This window comes from Dreissena polymorpha, chromosome 1, assembly GCF_020536995.1.
Source record: "Dreissena polymorpha isolate Duluth1 chromosome 1, UMN_Dpol_1.0, whole genome shotgun sequence".
Classification (NCBI taxonomy): Eukaryota; Metazoa; Mollusca; class Bivalvia; order Myida; family Dreissenidae; genus Dreissena; species Dreissena polymorpha.
In genome coordinates, this window is record NC_068355.1 from 3,455,076 (window position 1) to 3,477,051 (window position 21,976).

Consider the following 21,976-nt stretch of genomic DNA (forward strand, 5'->3'; position numbering starts at 1 on the left):
GCTACACTGTCCGCTGATTAGACCACCAAACTGTCGCAGAGCTACACTGTCCGCTGATTAGACCACCAAACTGTCGCAGAGCTACACTGTCCGCTGATTAGACCACCAAACTGTCGCAGAGCTACACTGTACGCTGATTAGACCACCAAACTGTCGCAGAGCTACACTGTCCGCTGATTAGACCACCAAACTGTCGCAGAGCTACACTGTCCGCTGATTAGACCACCAAACTGTCGCAGAGCTACACTGTACGCTGATTAGACCACCAAACTGTCGCAGAGCTACACTGTCCGCTGATTAGACCACCAAACTGTCGCAGAGCTACACTGTCCGCTGATTAGACCACCAAACTGTCGCAGAGCTACACTGTCCGCTGATTAGACCACCAAACTGTCGCAGAGCAACACTGTCCGCTGATTAGACCACCAAACTGTGCGTGGTTTTATGGCCGACAGGGTTGCTCCTGACCGGATTTCTTCTGATGATGAAAAGAAATCATTTTTATTTGTCTTTGTTCACATGCTTGTCAACAACGGTTTGGAATTCTGAACATGCATACGATATTTTTCCGGCACTACATTCGTTTTTTCAACATAAAGTGTTTACATCTTTAGAGCTTATTTTTGGTTATTGGAATTGTTTTTTGGGATTGTATCAACATAAAACAAACGATACGACTGATGTTAGTTAGTCATAAAAATGATCTCCGTATTTAGAATATCGAAAAAGGCCAACATTTTTCGAATATGGTTTAAAATGTTGAATCTTGTAACTGAGAGAATAACTTTATAATGCGCACAACAATCGATATCACAAATGTATTCGAGATGACATTATTCATTGCTGAATGTAATCTACTAGCCGTCATGCAAGATAAAAGAAACATTTAATCCTAAATAAAACAACACTTAATTAAAAAAGTGACAAACTTTCATCTTATAATGTGTATTATATATTACCTTATAACTGTTTTTTAGTTTTCAGCTTTGTATAAGATTATTATAACCCCACAAACGAAGTTTAGGGGGGGGGTACTATATAGGAGTGAACTTGTCGGTCGGTCGGTCGGTCGGTCGTTCTGTCTGTCGGTCCGTATAAAGTGTCCGCTCTCTAATTCAAGTAGTTTTCATCCGATCTTCACCAAACTTGGTCAGAAGTTGTATCTACATGATGTCTAGGCCAAGTTCGAACATGGGCCTTGCCGGGTAAAAAACTAGGTCACGGGGTCACTTAGTGCGTTTTAAACATTCAGCATGTCGTCCGCTCTCTAATTCAAGTAGTTTTTATCCGATCTTCACAAAACTTAATCAGAAGTTGTATCTAGATGATGTCTAGGCCAAGTTCGAACATGGGCCTTGCCGGGTCAACAACTAGGTCACGGGGTCACTTAGTGCGTTTTAAGCATTCAGCATGTCCGCTCTCTAATTCAAGTAGTTTTCATCCGATCTTCACCAAACTTGGTCAGAAGTTTTATCTACATGATGTTTAGGCCAAGTTTAAACATGGGCCTTGCCGGGTCAAAAGCTAGGTCACGGGGTCACTTAGTGTGTTTTAAACATTCAGCATGTTGTCCGCTCAAATTCAAGTAGTTTTCATACGATCTTCACCAAACTTGGTCAGAAGTTGTATCTAGATGACCTTAAGGCCCAGTTGGAACATGGGCCTTTCCGGGTCAAAAACTTGGCCACGGGGTCACTAAGTGCGTTTTTTAACATTCAGCATGGTGTCCTCTCTCTTATTCAAGTAGTTTTCATCCGATGTTCACCAAACTTTGTCAGAAGATTATATTTAGATGAGCTGAAGGCCAAGTTCGAACATGGGCCATGCCAGATTAAAAACTAGGTCACAGGGTCACTTAGTACGTTTTACACATTGAGCATGGTGTCCGCTCTCTATTTCAAGTAGTTTAAATCCGATTTTCACCACACTTGGTCAGAAGTTGTAACTAGATGATGTGTAGGTCAGGTTCGAGCATGTGCCTTGCCGGGTCAAAAACTAGGTCACGGGGTCACTTAGTGTGTTTTAAACCTCACCATGTTGTCCGCTCTCTAATTCAAGTAGTTTTCATCCAATCCTCACCAAACTTGGTCAAAAGTTTTATCTAAATGATCTCTAGGACAAGTTTGAACATGGGCAATTCCGGGCCTAAAACTAGGTCACGGGGTCACTTAGTGCGTTTTTTAACATTCAGCATGGTGTCCGCTCTCTAATTCAAGTAGTTTACATCCGATCTTCACCAAACTTGGTCAGAAGTTTTATGGAGATGATCTTAAGGCCAAGTTAGAACATGGGCCTTTCTGGGTCAAAAACTAGGTCAAGGGGTCACTTAGTGCGTTTTAAAAATTGAGCATGGCGTCCGCTGTTTTTTGTGAAGACGACATGCAAAATATTATGTGTCAATGCGGCATGTGGGGGTATTCGTCACGTCTGTGACAAAGCTTTAGTTTATGTTTGCGCTGAATACCGTATATATTGCCAATTCTTCATCACACTTTAGGTCTTCAATATTACGATACACATGGGTTAATAATATTTCTTATGCTTCATGAGATCAAAGTTTCATACAAGTTCAATAATCATTATCAAATAGAAAATCTGATTATTATGTTTTCGATTTCCTCTAGCCTTCCTTTTCAAACGCCGCAATCCATACTAGCCAATATCAAACGTCTGATACGTTAGGCGAATAAGAGCGTACCGGTATTAGCCAATTAAAATAAACCGTTTGTACTCTTTTAGATTGTCAACTTTAAAGCAGGTAAAATGAAGAAAAATATATTGTTTATGCATTTTTCAAACAAACAGAGATGGCGTTTAAAACTCAGAAGACAAATACCCAATGTATTTATGCTCCCTTCGAAGGAGGCGACATAAAGCAGTTGCAGTGTCCGTTTGCCCTATTGTCTGTCTAAACGTCTTTAATTCTATGGAAGTGTGTTGTGCCAGTCGTGACTTTGTCATATGTATGCCCCCGGATCGAAAGATCGGGGGTATATTGTTTTGGCCTGTCTGTCATTGTATGTGTCCGTGTGTGTGTCCCAAAACTTTAACCAACACTTTAACCTTCTTCATAACTTTTGCAATATTGAACGTAGCAACTTGATATTTGGCATGCATTTGTATCTCATGGAGCTGCACATTTTGAGTGGTGAAAGGTCAAGGTAAAAGTCATCCTTCAATGTCAAAGGTCAAACAAATATTAAAAGCGGCGCATTAGGGGGTATTGTGTTTCTGACAAACACATCTCTAGTTTGATTTTGAAATAACATAATTGTCAATGTCTCAGTCATACGTTTGCCATACGTTGATGGATTTAAAATAACTTGGCAGAAATGCAATCCATTATTAGACGACATGTTACTTGTTACAAATGTCTCCCTTCCTCAAATATGAATGTCACTCATAGAGTTCGAGGTCAAATTTGACCATAAACAGCTTGTCCGAATTGTAACGTTTTCATTTATCCTACGAGACATAATATTATGCGTATCACCCGCGTTATTTCCTATAGGGTCAATCGTCACATTAAGATTTCAAACGTTCAGTTTTTCCACAAACGGCTTTTCATGACAAAAGCAGAGTTTTTAGACAAAGTGGAATGTTGGGACATCAGCGCTGCTTGGAGACGTATCGTGTTTTGCAAGAAACAGTACAGAATGGTCAAGATTCTCAACAGTATTATTGTTTATGATAAACATGATGTTTTCATAACATCCTTATAATAATACTAAAGCATTTGAGAAGAATAACGCAAATGTTGAAGCCTGTCAAGGTTACTTCTCGCTTCTTATCGGCTTGATCTCATGGTTAGTACATACATTTAAATACCCACTCAAGCTATTTGTTCATTCTGATCACACCATACTTGTCAGTTGCGTTTTCAATCGTTCAAACATTAAATATGCCACGTCATTCAAAATTATGCCCTGTGAAATATACGGCCCGCAAAGCTTAATACCAGCCTGCATATCCTCGCAGTATGGTCAGTGTCTTCTCAGTCCGCTATTGAGACCTCGGAACCTTCCGGGTCTTTATAGCGGATAGATTAGCTCCTGGCCAGACTGCGCTGGCCGTTCTAGAGATACGCTTGCCGCATATTGCTTTAAGACCTATTATCTTTCTAATAGCCCGTGCCATGTTTTTATCTAGTCGTACATACACTCACCAATATCATCCCCAACAGTTCCTCTTATGTATCATAAAAAGGTTAATCGGTGACAGCGATTCCGAGACACTGGATCGATATGCTCCCTAGTACCATCGGGAAAGTTTCTTTTCACAGACTTATCTTTGAAAAACAACCATGAATGGATCCATCGTTATGTAATGAACGACTTAATAAAGCGTGTGAAACCAGCTGCTACCAAATAAATAGATAAATAAATAGCACAAGATGCATGTTCTTATGCGGTTAAACCTAGATAATTCGCACTAGACACTGTTTCGAAATTTGACTTACTGTTGTATTTAATGCTTTAGTGCTCGAAAACATTATTTCCACGAATAAGAAATCTGAATATTGGTTTTGAAAGCATACACATACACGTTTTAGCTTGGCATTGTAGGGTTGTGTATTTCACTACGCTAGGTTCAGTAATCTTGTTTGAAAAAAAGGTTTTTACTTGATGTATACTTATGTCTTTTTATCGTGTCCCAAACAGTTATAATTCTGATTTTGCGATTTTTTTAATGATTGGGAAATTAAATGGTAATTAAATAGAATAACTTGTTCTTTTATCGCGTTAAATTTACACGAGAACAAAAAGCTCCACCCAATATTACTAAGACAATATCGCTTATATTTTAAAGCCATATACATTTGGTCATTGCATAGAGTATAATTATACATGATACCAAAGATAAAGGTTTGTTTGAAAACCACATGGTTGCACATATATTAAGCGCGTTGTGAATCAGCACATACGATTAATGTATGTTTATTCATAGTTGGTGTAAAATATAAAGCAGTTATGATTATAGAGCGTACACGACATTGTTTAGTATAATCTAACCCGTCAACGTTTATACCATTTGGTCAGATGGCTTATCTTGTCAATATCTAGGTCGAGTTAGAGTCTTGATCACACACGCTGAAAAAAGGTCACTTGTTTAAATATAAAAATCCTTGTTACCACTCCAGAGTTAACACGTATGAGTCAATCATATCAAAACTTGGTCAGAATGATGATCTTTGCACTATCAAAGATGTATTAAAGTCTGGGTTACGTGTTTCAAAAAACCAGGTCACCAGGATAAACATTAGAAAAACATGGTAACCACTCTGGAAGACATATTTATATCTCAGCCTCAAAGTGATATTATGGGCATCTAACAGTATATATGTCTCTATCGCAACCGTTGTTTATTTTTGGTGTTTTCACTTCATATACACTTATATTTGTTAATGCAGCATCAACATACTAAAACAATATCCCGGAAAGAGAAAATAATCCATTTGAATATCAACCGTACTTTCGTTTTGGCAACTGACTACAGAAATAATTCGATGTATGATATGAGTCTAAATGTAGTTTCATGCAGATTCTTTCATACGACACAAAGACACAATTTTGTTTTACGGATCATTTCGGTTTAGAGGACTGGGTGAGTCATGTAAAGTATCGAAAATAATACATATTTTTTTATAAACAACTGGTAGCAAGATGAGTTGTAGATAATTGGTCAGTAACCACATTTTAACTTATTATTTTGACCTGTTAATTCTTTTCAGCTCAATTCAAAAGTGAAAAATGCCCATAATATCACTTAAATGAAACTTGATGAGACCGTTTCTCTTGTTAAAATCTAGTTTTAATTCAAATATTGGTTACGTAAGGTAAAATTCTAGGCCACTTGTTCAATTATGCGACAATTAATATACCTTGAACTCGGATGCGCGCGTTTGGCCCAACGTGGCACTCTTGTTCATTGAATATCGGTGATATGTTTATTTTTGTTTAGAATTGTACGTTTGTATATTAAGTCTGGGCTACGTGTGATGTTAGGCTAGATTTTAACCCTCAGTGTATGTTTGCATTTACCCTATTACCCAAGAATTAATTATTTTGGTTAATTTGTTTGGTTCATGTTTCACGCTGTGTATTCTAGTTGCTTTAAAAAATCCTTTTAAATGATAATTGAAGGACTAAGTGTTTAGTGTTTAAACCGGTTTAAATCCCAGTGCTTTACATGAACCGTTCCAATGCTTTAATCATTATTGTGTATCTGATACCGTGTGTTTGTGTATTGTGAATGTAATTTCAAATTTTCCGTAAAATTTAATATCACAAATTACGTTATAATAATGCTCCTGGAATTTAATATTAACGAGAGTTCACAAATAAATTGCTTGTTATGAGAACACCTGTGGCGGGCGAATGGTATTGGACAGCGGCGTCCATGAGAACGATGTTTGCTCAATAACTCAAACAATTGAAATCGGATCATCATAAATCATGTTAATCATGTTTGTGGGCATACTATCTCTTCCAAGTTCGATAACCATTCAGATCGATTTAAGCTCTTTGAAATTATTGCCCTTGAGTTATTAAAAAATGACCAAATTAATTTTGTATGGTCACTAACTGAAAGAGCTAAAAATAGGTCATCATACCACTTGATGATAATTTATGTTAGCAATCGTTCTCAACAACGTTTACTAACCAGCCAGATCACTGAAAGCATTGTTGAAATATGACCTTCAAATTACAAAAAAATGAGTAATTCCTGGGTCTCGTATTTAAACTGCTTAAATCAGACCATCATGAAGCTTTGGGATTTTTTTTGCCCATTATCTCGGCCAATATCAAAAGCCATTGATCGACTATGATGATTATATGCGGTCAACGTTAGTTTAGCATATTTCTTATGATTAAAGGGCCGTAATTCGGAAGTCATCATTTTAAGACAACACAAATAGTGACCAAGCATGATGAAGTTGACTTTCCTGTTCCTTTATAGTGATAGTGTTTATAGTATTAGATATTTAAACAAAGATAAACATGTTCTTGATATTTAAATATATATTGCGTATAATATAACATTGCAATTCTAGGCTATTTATTTACCGTACGATTGTTCACAACACCTCCGTTCCCTCATGGGGTCCGTATAACTATTAGACAACGAATGACATCACATGAAACACTACTTATCTGCATGGAAACGAATCACACTAGTGATTTCAGATATTGAGCTGATTTTTGGTACGTGTGTGCTTACAAGACTAACATATGGAGTGTGAGTTTCGTTCCGGTCCATTGATTTTCGGCGAAGTTATGGGCCTTGGACTAAGACATTGCTCTAAAAAGGCTGCTATGCGGCTTCAAAGCGCAGTAGGGGCATTGTGTTTTACAAACGCAGCTCTTGTTTTTTAAGTCCCAAACTAATGCTATACGACATGGAAGGCTAGCATTCCATCAAGCATCAGGAACGTGGACAATCGGGAAGCCATGGCTCGTTTGTCTCCATTTGTCATCATCTGTCAAATAAGGACGCCTGTCAGATTTCATTAACAGTGACATTTTATAGGCTGTGTGACCTACTTTTGAAAGAAACGTGCAGTACCCACAAAAATGACACATATGTATCGCTCCAAAAATAAAATTATATATAAAATACTATAAGATAAAGTTATTATATGATGTGTAAGTATTGTACATGTAAATGGTTGTTTAGCGTGTTTGTAAACTAATGCCAAGACTCAAGATCCCTATTCTCAGAAATGTTCAATGAAGTTTCTCGGGGATTATTAAATCATTTCGTATCAAAATTGAAATTGAATTGATTCCATATTCTCCTATTTGCTGTTTTAATCGAATTTCAATGCTTTGCGGTTGATGTGTATTTACACTGTGCTTTCCAATTATAAATCGGTAAACATTCCAAATATTACCGAATCTTAAGAAGAGAAAAAATCTTGCTACCACACGTCTGTCTTTAATTTAAGTCGCCTTTTTAATACAAGACCGTACATATAGCACGACACTAAACAGCCCTATTATTGACACGAGTCTTATTCCAAATAAGCATATGCAGTCCGCACAGACTAATCAAACCGAAATTCCAGTTTAGGTGGTGAGTTTCGTCCCAGATTAGCCTGTGCGGACTGCACATTCATTAATCTCAGTATTGTCAGGCCGCCGCTCATTTAAGCGGCTTATATTATACAAGTATTTCATACAGCAGGGACTTAATTAAAGTTCAAAATAAGGGCGAATGCATTCAATAGGTATATGCAGTTCATCAGCGGATTAAACTTGAGAAAAGCAATAACAATTCATAACGGCTTGCATACCACGACACTGCTTGCCTTAAGATCAATTTCGCAGACAAACCTATTTATTCATTGCCAGCTTTGTTAATTTCCGTTCAGACTGTAGATATATCCGTGCCGAGGGCTAGTATTGTTAGACACACGAGCTGTTTCAATATTCGTTGTAAATCTTTGTGCTTTGACTTCTTAATTAACACTTTATATGTTTATCGAAGATATAACTTTTAGATGCACAATGTAATATGAGGGTAGTGGTTGCTTCTTATATAAAAGTAATGAAGTTACATTTCCGTTTTTCTATCAAACTGACTATAAACTGGTATGTGCCGATTAAAAACAGTAAAGTCAAATGATTATTACTGGTTTAATAAATGAAAATCTGTTTCATAAACCAACTGCAAATATAAGTTGATAACACTTACAAACAAAGTACTTCCTTGGGTAAACAAATACCAAAATTGTCACAAACTTAGGTATGTAACCAGTAAATGAACATGGATCGGTGGGACATTCCAGTTATTCAACATTATTCGGCAGAGGACATGATTCGATTCAATTTTAGTTCGTTTGCTGTTATGAAACGCCGAATACTTAAACATTTAATTTAATTGATGAAAAAACTTGAATAAAACGAAAAAATCATTGTCAGTTTTGAACCGCATGTACCTTGTTTGAGCTCTAGAATTGTCTGGCGTCTATGTCACATGATAAATGACGGCGTTTGTTAAATAGTGATGAATCTATTGAAGGCAAGTACGGAAAGATTAACTCATTGCATGACAACACACCTAATAACAAAGTAAGAATCAAGCCAACGTTACGCAGAATGTTTTGAAAGTGGAACCTATTTCCGGAAACATGAGGAAATTTTAGGTTCACGTTAAATCAGCGATGGTATTGGTTCAGTAATTGAGAGAAGGATTGTTGAAATAAGGTCTAATCAACACGAGAAAGGCCGATTAATAATAATGCTCTAATGGACATTATACCCGATTATTTATTTTACATGGAAATGGTATGATTATTGATGCTGCTAGCAGAGGATACGTCATTTATATATTATATAAATGTATACGTGTCTCGCTTTGCCGGCCGAAATGAGACTTAATAAATGTTCGTAAAATGTCGTCCCAGATTAGCTTATGCAGTAGGCACAGGCTAATTAGGGAAGACACTTTCCGCTCATATGGTATTTTTCGTTTAAAGGAAGCCTATTCTAAACGAAACTCCAGTACAAGCGGAAAGTGTTGTCCCTGATTGGCCTGTGCGGACTGCAGATTCATTAAGCCTATTTGTACCAGAACCAGGCTCATATAATAGTTACGATTGCAGGTTCGTCCCGGCGCACATCATGTTGTGTATAGGCATGACAGGCCTGCCTATCACTATGTTCCTGATCCCCGCCTGCCACGTGCTCGCCGAGCTGCTCGTCAACCTAATGGTCATGGGCTGGTTCATGGGCTGCGTGGACTGCGTCGCCAACCTGCGCATGATACTCAGATTCGGAACTAATGTGACGCCATTTTTACAGGTTCGCCAATATTTTATATTGAGTGCGACATTTCTCTTGCACTTTGTTATTAAATTACATTCGTTTGATACTAAACTGCAAAAAGACGTATGTTTACAGGTTCGCCAAATATTTTATATTGAGTGCGGCATTTTTATTGCACATTTGTTATTTAATTACATTCGTTTGCTATTATACTGCAAAAGGACGTAGTTAAATGTAATAAATGTGATATCTTGCTTGTGTTAGACTACGCAGCTGTAATAATCCGTCGCAAAGTTCAGACAACAGGATATATAAAACCGTTTCTTATGTCCTCAATTGCAGTATGGTGAATGTTTTATCAATATGCACGGACACTGATCAGTTTGCTGTCAAATAAGTTTATAAGTGAGGCTCGCTCTGAGAAGAAATGGTTTTTATACATGTGCGTGAAGTGTCGCAGTCCGCACAGGCTAATTAATCTAGGGCGACACTTTCCGCTTATATGGTATTTTTCGTTTACAAGTAGTCTTTTGTTAGATCAATTCCAGATAAGGCGGATAGGGCCGTCCCTGATAAGCCTGTGCGGACTACGACACTTTACGAACAAATCGTAAACCTAAGGCTAATATGGGACAACACTTAACACTTTGCACACATGTTTTAAGCGCGGTTGTCTCAAAGAAAGGCTCTTTTTAAATTGTCAATGTTTTCAGGCGATGCACTTTTTCTACGGCCTCGGCGCATTCGTGAGTCCCATGATTGCCTCCCCCTTCCTGCTGAACATCGACTGCAGCCCCTTTATTGACGGCTACGTGCTCACCCCGGCTGAGCAGGTGCAGAAGAACCAGACGGTAACCATAGCACCACAACCCAAGATAGTGGACAGGGCCATGCGCTTGTCGCATTCGAAAGAGGCGTTCTTTATTCTCGGAAGTATACAGGTATGAACCTTATGTTTAAAGTACGTCATTGTATATATTAAACTTATTTTCTTTTGTAGTGATTTAACTTATCGAATATAATAATGTATTGCTTAATGATACGCATACATGTATGCAATTGTTGTATAATGTATTTGTTTATACCGAGTGTATTCCTGTGGTTCTGATACTGGATTTTATTCATCATTTCATGTTCTGGGAAAACTGGACTATATGCATATGCGTAAACTGTCGTCACAGATTAGCCTGTGTAATCCGAACAGGCTAATCAGGTACACCACTTTCTTTTTAATGGAATTATTTGTTTACAAGACGTCTCTTCTACACAAAATGCCAGTTTAAGCGAAAAGTGTCGTCCAATTATAGCCTGTCATGATTGCACAGTCTAATGTGGCTCGGGACTTTACAGACATGCAATACGCCCAGTTTTCCCAGATCGAGGCAGAATTAACTGCAGACATGAATACTAAGAGTACTCAGATAATTTCAATACAACAACAACAACAACGTTTATTAGCTTTTAAGCATTACAATTGCTTATTAACCAAATGCAAATTACATAAGTGTGATGACATGTATGATAATCATTATGAAAATTAAGTAATGTTTGAAGGCAACAAAGATTTAACAGATTAATAACTTATGACATGTTCCTTTAAACTCGATAATGACAGTTTCTAATAAAAATAATGAGATATTACAACAAATTCTGAGAAAAATAGTAATACGAGTTGTGTTGTGTCTGTTTATGATACTATTGTGTCTAGACTGAAAGCGCAACGTTTTCATATTTTTTTACAATTTGTGCACACGTTTTTATATCGTTAACGATATTAACTGTGTTAGTCTCCATATGTTTGCAGCTGGTGATAACGGTAACCGTCTACTTGGTGGTGTGGCTGGAAAAGAAATGGGGAGTCATGTACAGTCCCGCGTCTACTCCTCCCATCTCTCGTATTCAAACCACTTCTGCAGGTGCTTTTAGGAGTTAAACTCTCAATCTCTTTTATAATACATAGACCTCAATTATACAAGTTTGCTAGTATCGTTTGCATTACAAATGTATTCGTTCCAACAGCATGTCTTATGTTTTATTACATTAAAACTCGCTAAAATAAACATGGGAGTCTTATTGATAACGTCTCTTATAATAAATATCTTAGTACAAATGTTTAAATTATAAATCGTTCCACGATATTACCTAATTTTGCGTTTAAAAGAAGTCGATTTTTAACGAAATCCAGCCTAGACGGACACTTTTTCCCTGATGAGCCTGGATGGACTGCACAGGCTGATCTGGGACGAGTTTTTACGTATATAAATTAAGCCTTTTTTTCGCAAAGCAAGTCTATAACCAGCTAATAAGGATACATTTTGACCCACCTATTTCAGTTTGAGTATGATGTTTTAAGCTATGGCAGAATTCACATGGAAAACTAAATCTCCAATCTCCAATCTTATTTAATAAATCTTATTTCATTTTTCAGAAGGCTTCTCTGAGTATTCTGGCTCTCGGTCTTTCACGCGGTTTCTCAGGTGTGGCACCAAGGACGTCATGTTGTTCACCGCCCTCGCGTCCGCTTCTCTCTTCATTTACGACGGTGTCCAGGTACTACACCACATCAATGGCATGATCCTCACTCTGTGAAAACGGGGCATAATGCATGTGCGTAAAGTGTCGTTCCAGATAAGATTAACCACAAAGACTAATCTGGGACGACACTTCCGCTTAAACTGGATTTTCGTTAAGAAGAGACCTCCTTTAAACGAAACATTCCATAATAGCGGAAAATGTCGTCCGTTAATAGCATGATCTGACTGGAAAGGCTTATCTGGGACGACACTTTACAAATATGCATTAAGCCCCGTCTTAACAAAACAAGGCTCATATTATTCATTACTTCATGCACAATAATTAGCGATGTGAAATATGTTCGGATACACGCACACAAATCGTCAATACAGCATGCTTGTCATGCGTATTTTAGATTCGTGTCAAGATGCCTTGATTTGTTCTAGTTGAATAGATCTATATTTAATTTGTATATTAACATTTGCACAAGGAAAAAGATGCATGGTCATTGACCTGGATACTGCCAAGCTAATAGTTATATGTACAGCAGTATTTTGTTTTTATGCCCCCGGTAGGGTTGCATATAGTAGTTGAACTGTCCGTCAGTCAGTATGTCAGTATGTGTGTATGTGTGTATATCAGTCCGTCCGTCCGTCCGAAAAAAATTGTTTAACGTTGGCCATAACTTTTGCATTATTGAAGATAGAAACTTGATATTTGGCATACATGTGTATCTCATGAAGCTGCACATTTTGAGTGGTGGAAGTTCAAGGTCAAGGTCATCCTTCAAGGTCAAATGTATAATATATAGCGTCTGTCCATCCGTCCAAAAACTTTAATATTGGCCATAACTTTTTCACTATTGAAGATAGCAACTTGATATTTGGCATGCATGTGTATCTCATGAAGCTGAAGATTTTGAGTGGGAAAAGGTGAAGGTGAAGGTCATCCTTAAAGGTCAAATGTCAAATATATGGCTTCTGTCCGTCCGAAAACTTTAACATTGGCCATAACTTTTTCAATATTGAAGATAGCAACTTTGATATTTGGCATGCATGTGTATCTCATGAAGCTGAGTGATGGAAGTTCAAGGTCAAGGTCATCCTTCAATGTCAAAGGTAAAAAAATAATATTTCAAAGCGGCGTTCTCATTAAGCTGCACATTTTGAGTGGTGGAGTTCAAGGTCAAGGTCATCCTTCAATGTCAAAGGTAAAAAAATAAATATTTCAAAGCGGCGCAATAGGGGGCATTGTGTTTCTGACGAACACATCTCTTGTTGTTTCCATCAGTGCTTTTTAAAATAGATTTTTTTAGAAAAAAGATGGCATCCGTAATTATTATCTTTAGCATGAAATGCTATTTTCATAGCCACAATGTTTGCAGGATTTATTTGTTCGTATAACTCTCGATGCTGCACATATTCCAGATACGCTACGAGATTTCAACATCGGAACATTGGAACTTCCTGGGTGTATGATATCAATGATAACAATTGCAATGAATTAAAACAATTAGCGGTACCCTACACTCATTGTTAAGGATTAAAGCGTATATCAATAAATTTGCGCCCATACATAAACATACTTCATTAGGCGGGGATATCATTGGCTTGTTAAATATGCATGTACGTTTAAAAATGAGCCGCGCTCTGTGAAAACTGGGCATAATGCATGTGTGTAAAGTGTCGTCCCGGATGAGACTGTGCAGTCCGCTAAGGCTAATCAGGGGCGACAATTTCCGCCTTAATTTGATTTTTGCGCAGAGACTTCATTTAAACGAAAAATTGCATAAAAGCGGAAAGTGTCGTCACTGATTAGCCTGTGTGGACAACACGGGCTAATCTGGAACGTTACTTTACTCAAATTCATTTAGCTCCGTTTTCTCCGATCCAGGGATTTATAGTCAACCAGATCATATATGTGTACGCACTTGCATTCCAGTCCTCCTATGCTGACTATATTTATTCCTACGCTGAGAAGAATGTCAACGGTTTACAGCGAAGCGAAGGCGCCGTCTTAAATTCCGTCTTCTGGGTAAGTGTCATTGTCAAATCAGGCACTTCTTAAAACTACCCCGGGTACTCTTAAGTATTATGCAATGGACCCCGGGTATGGACAATACACTCAAAGCACTCGAACATACACCGGGGTACTTTTTAGTATATGGTCCGTACTTAAGACTAATCGGGGTACTTTCATAGACACAACTATTTTAAAGACGTATATATGCAGGTACATGTATCAATAACTTATGCATAACTGTAACAGAGCGTCCACCTTGATACCAGAATGTGCGCTAAACTAAATATGGATTTTCAACTGTTTAATTTCGTAAAGCCACATCTGATTGCTTCCCTAAGAATATTTATCTCATTATGCAGATACTTTTACATGTATTAGACCTTTCAACAAATTATGACCTTTAACTGTAATCTTAGGTACTTTCACACCTTCCTTGTTGTCAATAGTTTAATTACTCTGCAGATTGGAACACATATATAGCTACTGACTATATTGATGACTTGTTGCCTTGTGCTATTACTTCAATTCTAATCGGTCGCAGTCTATAGCTAGCGCTCTTTGTAATGTTAGCCAGCTTTGTCGATCATTAAGTGTGCACGGAAACTTGTAATTACATCCACAAGTCATTTGGTGCTCTCAATACAGCTTTATTACTCGGAAACTATTTTTGATTGGGAATTGGTCTTGCAGTCAATAAAAGAGAATAAGATGACATATACAAAATGTATGAAATGCAAACAGAGATTTTTTTTAATATCTAGTATGTTTTATACATGTTTGAGAAATCAATAAAACCAAGCAGTGTGTAACGCATATTCAGTAAGCCCCGTTTTCCAGAGCGAGGCTAAATTTAATGTCTTGTCTTCCGTTACTTTCGTTACTTAACAGTTACATTCTGGTTGGTAGTTAGGGTAAATTCATGGTGATGCTGAACATTATCACATTATACAGCTTCGTTGTCGTTACATAGAACATTATAGTATGATTATGTGTAGTATTGATGTAGCCTCGAAGCTTTACTTTTATTTCGTCATCGACAAAAATGAGTCTCGTGTCCTTTGTCAGGGTCCATTTGCTCTTGGAAGACTATTAGCCGTTGCTGCGTCGACACGGTTCTGTGCGGCGTTTATGTTGTCCTGTAATCTGGTAAGTGCATACTCAAAGCAACATACATATATTTAAACCAGGCTGTAAGACTACACGCGTACTAGTTCGATGTTAAAATTGTGATTGCGCCTCTAGTTCAGATGTTGTGTTATAGATTTGTCGTACAAATGCAGTCCGCAAAGGCTAATCACGGACGACACATTTTGCTTTTATAAAATTCGTTTAAAGGGGCCTTTTCACAGATTTTGGCATGTTTTGAAGTTTGTCATTAAATGCTTTATATTCATAAATGTAAACATTGGATCTAAAAAGCTCCAGTAAAACATCAAGAATAAAATTGAAAAAAAGGAAAAAAGTAGCCCCCAACAGGGCTCGAACCAGTGACCCCCGGAGTCCTGAAGTAAAAACCAATAAGACCGCTCGGCCATCCTGCCAAATATGTATGAACGACGTATTTTATAGTTTATATAATCAATCTTTGTAGTTTCACAAAATTAAACGACAACAACAGAACTCTCCAAATTATTCAATCGTTTCGCGTTGCAACGCTTTATAATTTTCAGGTTTTTAAATCGTCAAAAGATGCATATAATGGTTATATAAGACCATGGTAAATGTTCAGTATTACTGTTTCCTCACAAATATCATAACTAAAACGAAAATTTGCGAAGCTAAAACAACTTTTTTCAATTTTGTCAATTTACCAAAACGTGAAAAGATCTCTTTAAAGAAAGTCTCTTCTGAACAAAAATCCAGGCGGAAAGTGTTGTCCCTCATTAGCCTGTGCTGACTGCATACGCTAACTTGGGATTCCAGTCTGTGAACAAAAGTCTTTCAATATTTTTCAAAAGCGTAGTCTGTATCACGCAATATGTATGCTGTAAAACGTTCGTTTACATAAGGATGAATAGAAAGAATACTTACGTTACGTCTAAACTTCCTCCCTAAATATCTGTGTTGGATTTCTTTGATTTTCATTTTACATCACTTGCACTTCCTCTGCTTTAAATCTTTCAGACTGGTTGTGCGGTTGCACTGCTCATTACGCTCATTTGGAGAACGAGTAGAGCGGCAGTCTACATTGGCACATGCGCGCTGGGACTCTTTATGTCAAGCATGTCTCCGACCGCTATGGCGCTTACAGAACAATTTGTAAATGTCAATGGTGAGTCTTAAAATCGTGTTTTACATTTCTAACAATGGTTATTAGATACCCATATATGAAGAATTCTTTTAATAAAACTGTGTACTCCATTTAATGAGTTTAGTTGTCATACTAATGTTCCTTTTATACCAACTTCAATGTTTATGCGTTCTACTTAACGTTTCAATAATATTCTTCCTTTCATTTTGGTGGGTTTCGTTAATTTGAAAACATGATGAAGAAGATGACTCGTAATGTAATGTCTAATGTCGTTTCTGCACTTTAAAGGCCTTTCATTAAGCGACAAGACGCCATATTATCGAATTGTTTTAGGCATCTCCCATTCGTCGTCAAGTCCATGTGTTTGTCACTGCGATATTGAAAGCGAAGTTTATTACATTTACAGCTGCTATAACGTCCTGTCTTGTGGTGTTTGCGGCTCTGGGAGAGACAATTTGTCCAGTGATAGTTGGAAATGTAAGTAGTCAATACTTTACTGAATAACATATATTGAGAAACATTTATGTCTTGCAAATTCTTATACATGTTTATGAGACGTTAACTCACAACACATTCGCAACGGTATATGGTATATTAAACGTCTGTTCAAGATTTCAGTTAATTTAAGCGTTCGTAATCAAGGCGTTATCGAAATTTTGACAACTTGGATAATTTAAAACGGTACAATTATGCATCTAACACACTGATTATGCAAATTACACTCCACACAAACCACCATTACATGAGTCGCGTCATGAGCAAATGGGCCTTAGACAATACTTGGCAAGTGTAGCACCAGACCTGCCCAGCATTCGAGCAGATTTGTCAGTAGATTCATTGTCCGCTATTGAAACCGCGAAACCTTGCGAAACATATAGCGTATAAGGTAGCCACTGAACAGTCAGCGCGGATACACAGGCTTGGTTGGAGCTACGCTGGACGCATATTCTAGTTTATCCCCGGGGGGGGGGGGGGGGATAACTTCCCAAATTTTAGGGTAGGGGTGTCCCGCTGAGACTTTCGAAATGTGACCCATTTTTATACCGGAACTCTGATAAAGTAGACCCATTTTGATACAAGATTTTTGATAAAAATACCCAGCATACCCTTTTGTATACGATACCATTGAGAAAGTGGACCCATTTCAATACAAGAAGTTTGCTAAACTGGACCCACTTAAATACTAGAATTTGATAATTCCTACGCATCGGAACTCCATACCGTTGGTTATTACCGCAATAACCAACGGTTACCCGTCGATTATTTCTTTAGTAACTTATGGGCGGAGCTTAATGTTTCGAAAATAGTTCCGAATAAATAAAGAAAATATTGCAGTAAAATGCACGTGCTAAAACCCGCTCTAAAAGAAATGTAATAAATGTAGCATGTATATAAATGTAATGAAACAACAAATTGTATATTTGGTGATAAGTGGCATAACCACGCCTACAAAGAATGTTATTTGTTAGGAAACGTAATTCAGAAAACATTTATAGCTTGTCAGCTTTTCAGTTGCATTAATAAACGTGACGTCATTAAGTTTCTACGATTGTTAAAAGTGACGTCATTTGCAAAATATTTATGAATGAAAACGACGTCATATGTTTGTACAATTCATTGACGTCACTAAATAGTGAACTTTGTACTAAGAAGTATTGAAAAATATAGTTAACGTCCTAAAGCTTGAACCGAATCAATCAGAATCGAAATAATATTTTTCTATGATGGTTTGTTGTCGAATAACCCACAGTAAGTTGTATAGATGCGTGTTATCAAATCACTCGTGCTTCGCAATCGTGATTTAATTCTTACGAATCTATACTCCTTACTGTGGGTTATTTGACAACAAACCATCATAGAAAAATATTATTTCTTAAATAAAACATACAAAGGATATTTGTTCATGTCAGTGTAAGATCGTTTGTTATTTTACGAGTGATCGTAGAAAATATATTTTCACAAGTGGCGCAGCCACGAGTGAAAATATTATTTTTCTATGATCACGAGTGAAATAACAAAAATCTTACACTGACATAAACAAAGTTTCTGTTTCTTTTATGCCACTTTTTCAAGAAAATAATTAACAGCTGTTTCCCGTTTGCTGAAAAGTTACGCTTTCTCGGAGTTTCTCCCGTGGCGTGCCTCAAAACATTTCAAAACACAAAATGACGTCATTAGTGTGGCGAAATGACGTCATTATACCAGCGAAATTCTCTAGTTAAACACTTATAATGTAAATTAACAGTGAAAAGCATAAAATAAATAGAAAATGTGTTGGATTCGGTGGAATGTCGATTTTAATTCACTCGTGATCATAAAAAATATATGTAAAATTATTTATGATAATCTAAAACTAGAAAAAAGAGTTCCGAAAATTTGTGTTTTTCATCGGTGACAAAATAACAATTTGATCTTTTCACTGCTGTTATTTCACTGCAGATATGTCATATTTTATCATTAGGTATAAAAAAAACGTTTTTTTTTAAAAAAAAACCAAAACAAATACATGTTAAGTACTGCGTTTAAACATTATTATTTTAACAGTATAATTTCGTCTTTGTGTATTGAATTAATAACGATTTACTCGATTTCTTTGTTGTTAAACAAGATGGAAGCTAGCCTAAGCGCTTTGCATGACGTGACGTGACAATGTTTTTGTTCGCGCGTGGATTTTCCCATATTAAAAATGTAAGCACAAAATACTCGAAAACAAGATATTTTAGAAACATTTCAACAAATGTTGTAAATGTGACAGGATATATAGATTAATAGGTTGGTGACGTGGTTGGAGAATGGTTGTCTGGCTCGTCGGAGGATCTTATCGGGTGAGCCGAAAATAAATTCCTCCGACTTGCCAGATAACCATTCTCCATCTACGTCACCAACCTATTATTCTTTATATAGTATGATAAATGCATGTGTATATGCTAAATTGGTCATAATCAAGGTTCATCTATGGTATACTTTTCCATGTCCATTTCCGAACACATCGCTGTACAGCCGTGACATTTAAAACCGTATTTATTTTTGAAAACACGTTCAGTAAGATAAGTATTTCTTTTATAACTAATGATAGAACATGACATTTCTACAGTGAAATAACAGCAATGAAAAGAACAAATTGTTATTTTCACCGGTGAAAAGAACACATTTTCGGAACTCCTTCTATTTTTAGATTATTATAAATAATTATATATATTTCTTCTATGATCACGAGTGAATTAAATCGACATTACACCGAATCCAATAAATTCCCTTTTATTTTATGCTTTTTCGCCGTTTATTTACTTATAAAAGAGTTTAACTGGAGAATTTCGCGGATATAATGACGTCATTTCGTCACTCTAATGACGTCATTTTGTGTTTGAAATGTTTTGTGGCACGCCACGGGAGAAACTCTGAGAAAGGGTAACTTTTCAGCGAAAGGGAAACAGCTGTTAATTATTTTCTTGAAAAATGGGCTTTAAATAAACAGAAAATTTGTTCATGTCAGTGTAAGATCATTTGTTATTTTACTCGTGATTATAGAAAAATAATATTTTCACTCGTGGCTGCACACTCGTGAAATAACAAACGATCTTACACTGACATGAACAAATATCCTCTATATCACTAAACTGTCATCCATGTGTCCACCTGCTATTCATCATTCTCCGAAGGCAGATATCCCGACAACCTGGCAGTGAATGGTTTTCGGAATTTCAAGCTTTCATAATATCGGTCCTTCGTGATTTAAGCCTTCGAAGTATCGAGCCTTTTAACCAGTCTAAATGAATCTATCGCATTGTTTTCAGCTATTCGTGACGGCGGGTCCGGTAAGCTTCCTGGCATTCTGTTTCTGTATCATCCTCGGCGCCGTCGTCCTGTTCCTCATCCTCGTCTGCCTAGGCCGGAACACAACCAAATATAGAGGTTAGTATCACTCGTAGCTGTACATAGCGCTCGATTGGTCATTGTCGGCTCGGGTACTACTTAAATGTACCACGGGTACTCCTAAGTATTTTTAAGTGGTACGGAAAATATACTGAAATGCACCCGGGAATTATTACGCAAAACTTCTCGATGTCGTTTTTTTTTAAAATTTATTATGTTCATATGTATGTCAATATTCTGTAATATGGCCTCTATATCATCGAAACTCCTACTTAAAAAAACATGCTGAGGACATTTTTATGATCCCCGAAAATTTTCGGGGAGCATATAGTTGCCAGTATGTCCTTCCTTACTTCCTTACTTCCTTCCGTCACACTTTTGTTACAGTTTATCATAGCACCTTCAATACTTTACCGATCTCTTTCATATTTGGCATGTAGGTTCCTTGCATGAACCTCTACCTTTTGATGAGGTTTGAGGTCACTGGGGTCAAGGTCACCGAGGCTACTAATAGATTTTTCCGTCACACTTTTGTTACAGTTTCTCATAGCACCTCCAATACCTTACCGATCTCTTTCATATTTGGCATGTAGGTACCGTGCATGGGTCTCTACCTTTTGACGAGGTTTAAGGTCACTGGGGTCAAGGTCAAGGTCACCGAGGCTAATAATAGATTTTTCCGTCACACTTTTGTTACAGTTTCTCATAGCACCTTCAATACTTTACCGATCTCTTTCATATTTGGCATGGTTGTACATTGCATGGACCTCTACCTTTTGATAAGGTTTGAGGTCACTGGGGTCAAGGTCAAGGTCACCGATGCTAATAATAGATTTGTCCGTCACACTTTTGTTACAGTTTCTCATAGCACCTTCAGTACTTTACTGATCTCTTTCAAATTTGGCATGTAGGTACCTTGCATGGACCTCTACCTTTTGATGAGGTTTGAGGTCACTGGGGTCAAGATCAAGGTCACCGAGGCTAATAATAGATTTTTCCGTCACACTTTTGTTACAGTTTCTCATAGCACCTTTAATACTTTACCGATCTCTTTCATATTTGGCATGTAGGTACCTTGCATGGACCTCTACCTTTTGATGAGGTTTGAGGTTACTGGGGTCAAGGTCACCGAAGCTAATAATAGATTTTTCCGTCACACTTTTGTTACAGTTTCCCATACCACCTGCAATACTTTACCGATCTCTTTCATATTTGGCATGTAGGTACCTTGCATGGACTTCTACCTTTTGATGAGGTTTGAGGTCACTGGGGTCAAGGTAAAGTTCACCGAGGCTAATAATAGATTTTTTCCGTCACTTTTTTTTAACAGTTTCTCATACCACATTCAATACTTTACCTATCTCTTTCATATTTGGCATATAGGTACCTTGCATGGATCTCTACCTTTTGATGAGGTTTGAAGTCACTGGGGTCAAGGTCACCGAGGCTAATAATAGATTTTTCCGTCACACTTTTGTTACAGTTTCTCATAGCACCTTCAATACTTTACCGATCTCTTTCATATTTGGCATGTAGGTACCTTGCA

General features: G+C 37.2%; 1 protein-coding gene across 2 annotated transcripts in view; it reads left to right on the plus strand.

The window, feature by feature from the left end:
* Positions 1-21,976, plus strand: part of LOC127868723 (major facilitator superfamily domain-containing protein 4A-like) — a 73,998-nt gene that overhangs the window by 45,800 nt on the left and 6,222 nt on the right. For both annotated transcript variants that reach the window (XM_052410743.1, XM_052410732.1), the window contains exons 3-11: positions 9,608-9,806; positions 10,484-10,711; positions 11,575-11,686; positions 12,199-12,320; positions 14,226-14,318; positions 15,372-15,452; positions 16,431-16,578; positions 16,964-17,034; positions 20,352-20,469. In XM_052410743.1, the coding sequence (XP_052266703.1) occupies positions 9,608-9,806; positions 10,484-10,711; positions 11,575-11,686; positions 12,199-12,320; positions 14,226-14,318; positions 15,372-15,452; positions 16,431-16,578; positions 16,964-17,034; positions 20,352-20,469 (1,172 nt within the window). The remainder of the gene's footprint in view (positions 1-9,607; positions 9,807-10,483; positions 10,712-11,574; positions 11,687-12,198; positions 12,321-14,225; positions 14,319-15,371; positions 15,453-16,430; positions 16,579-16,963; positions 17,035-20,351; positions 20,470-21,976) is intronic.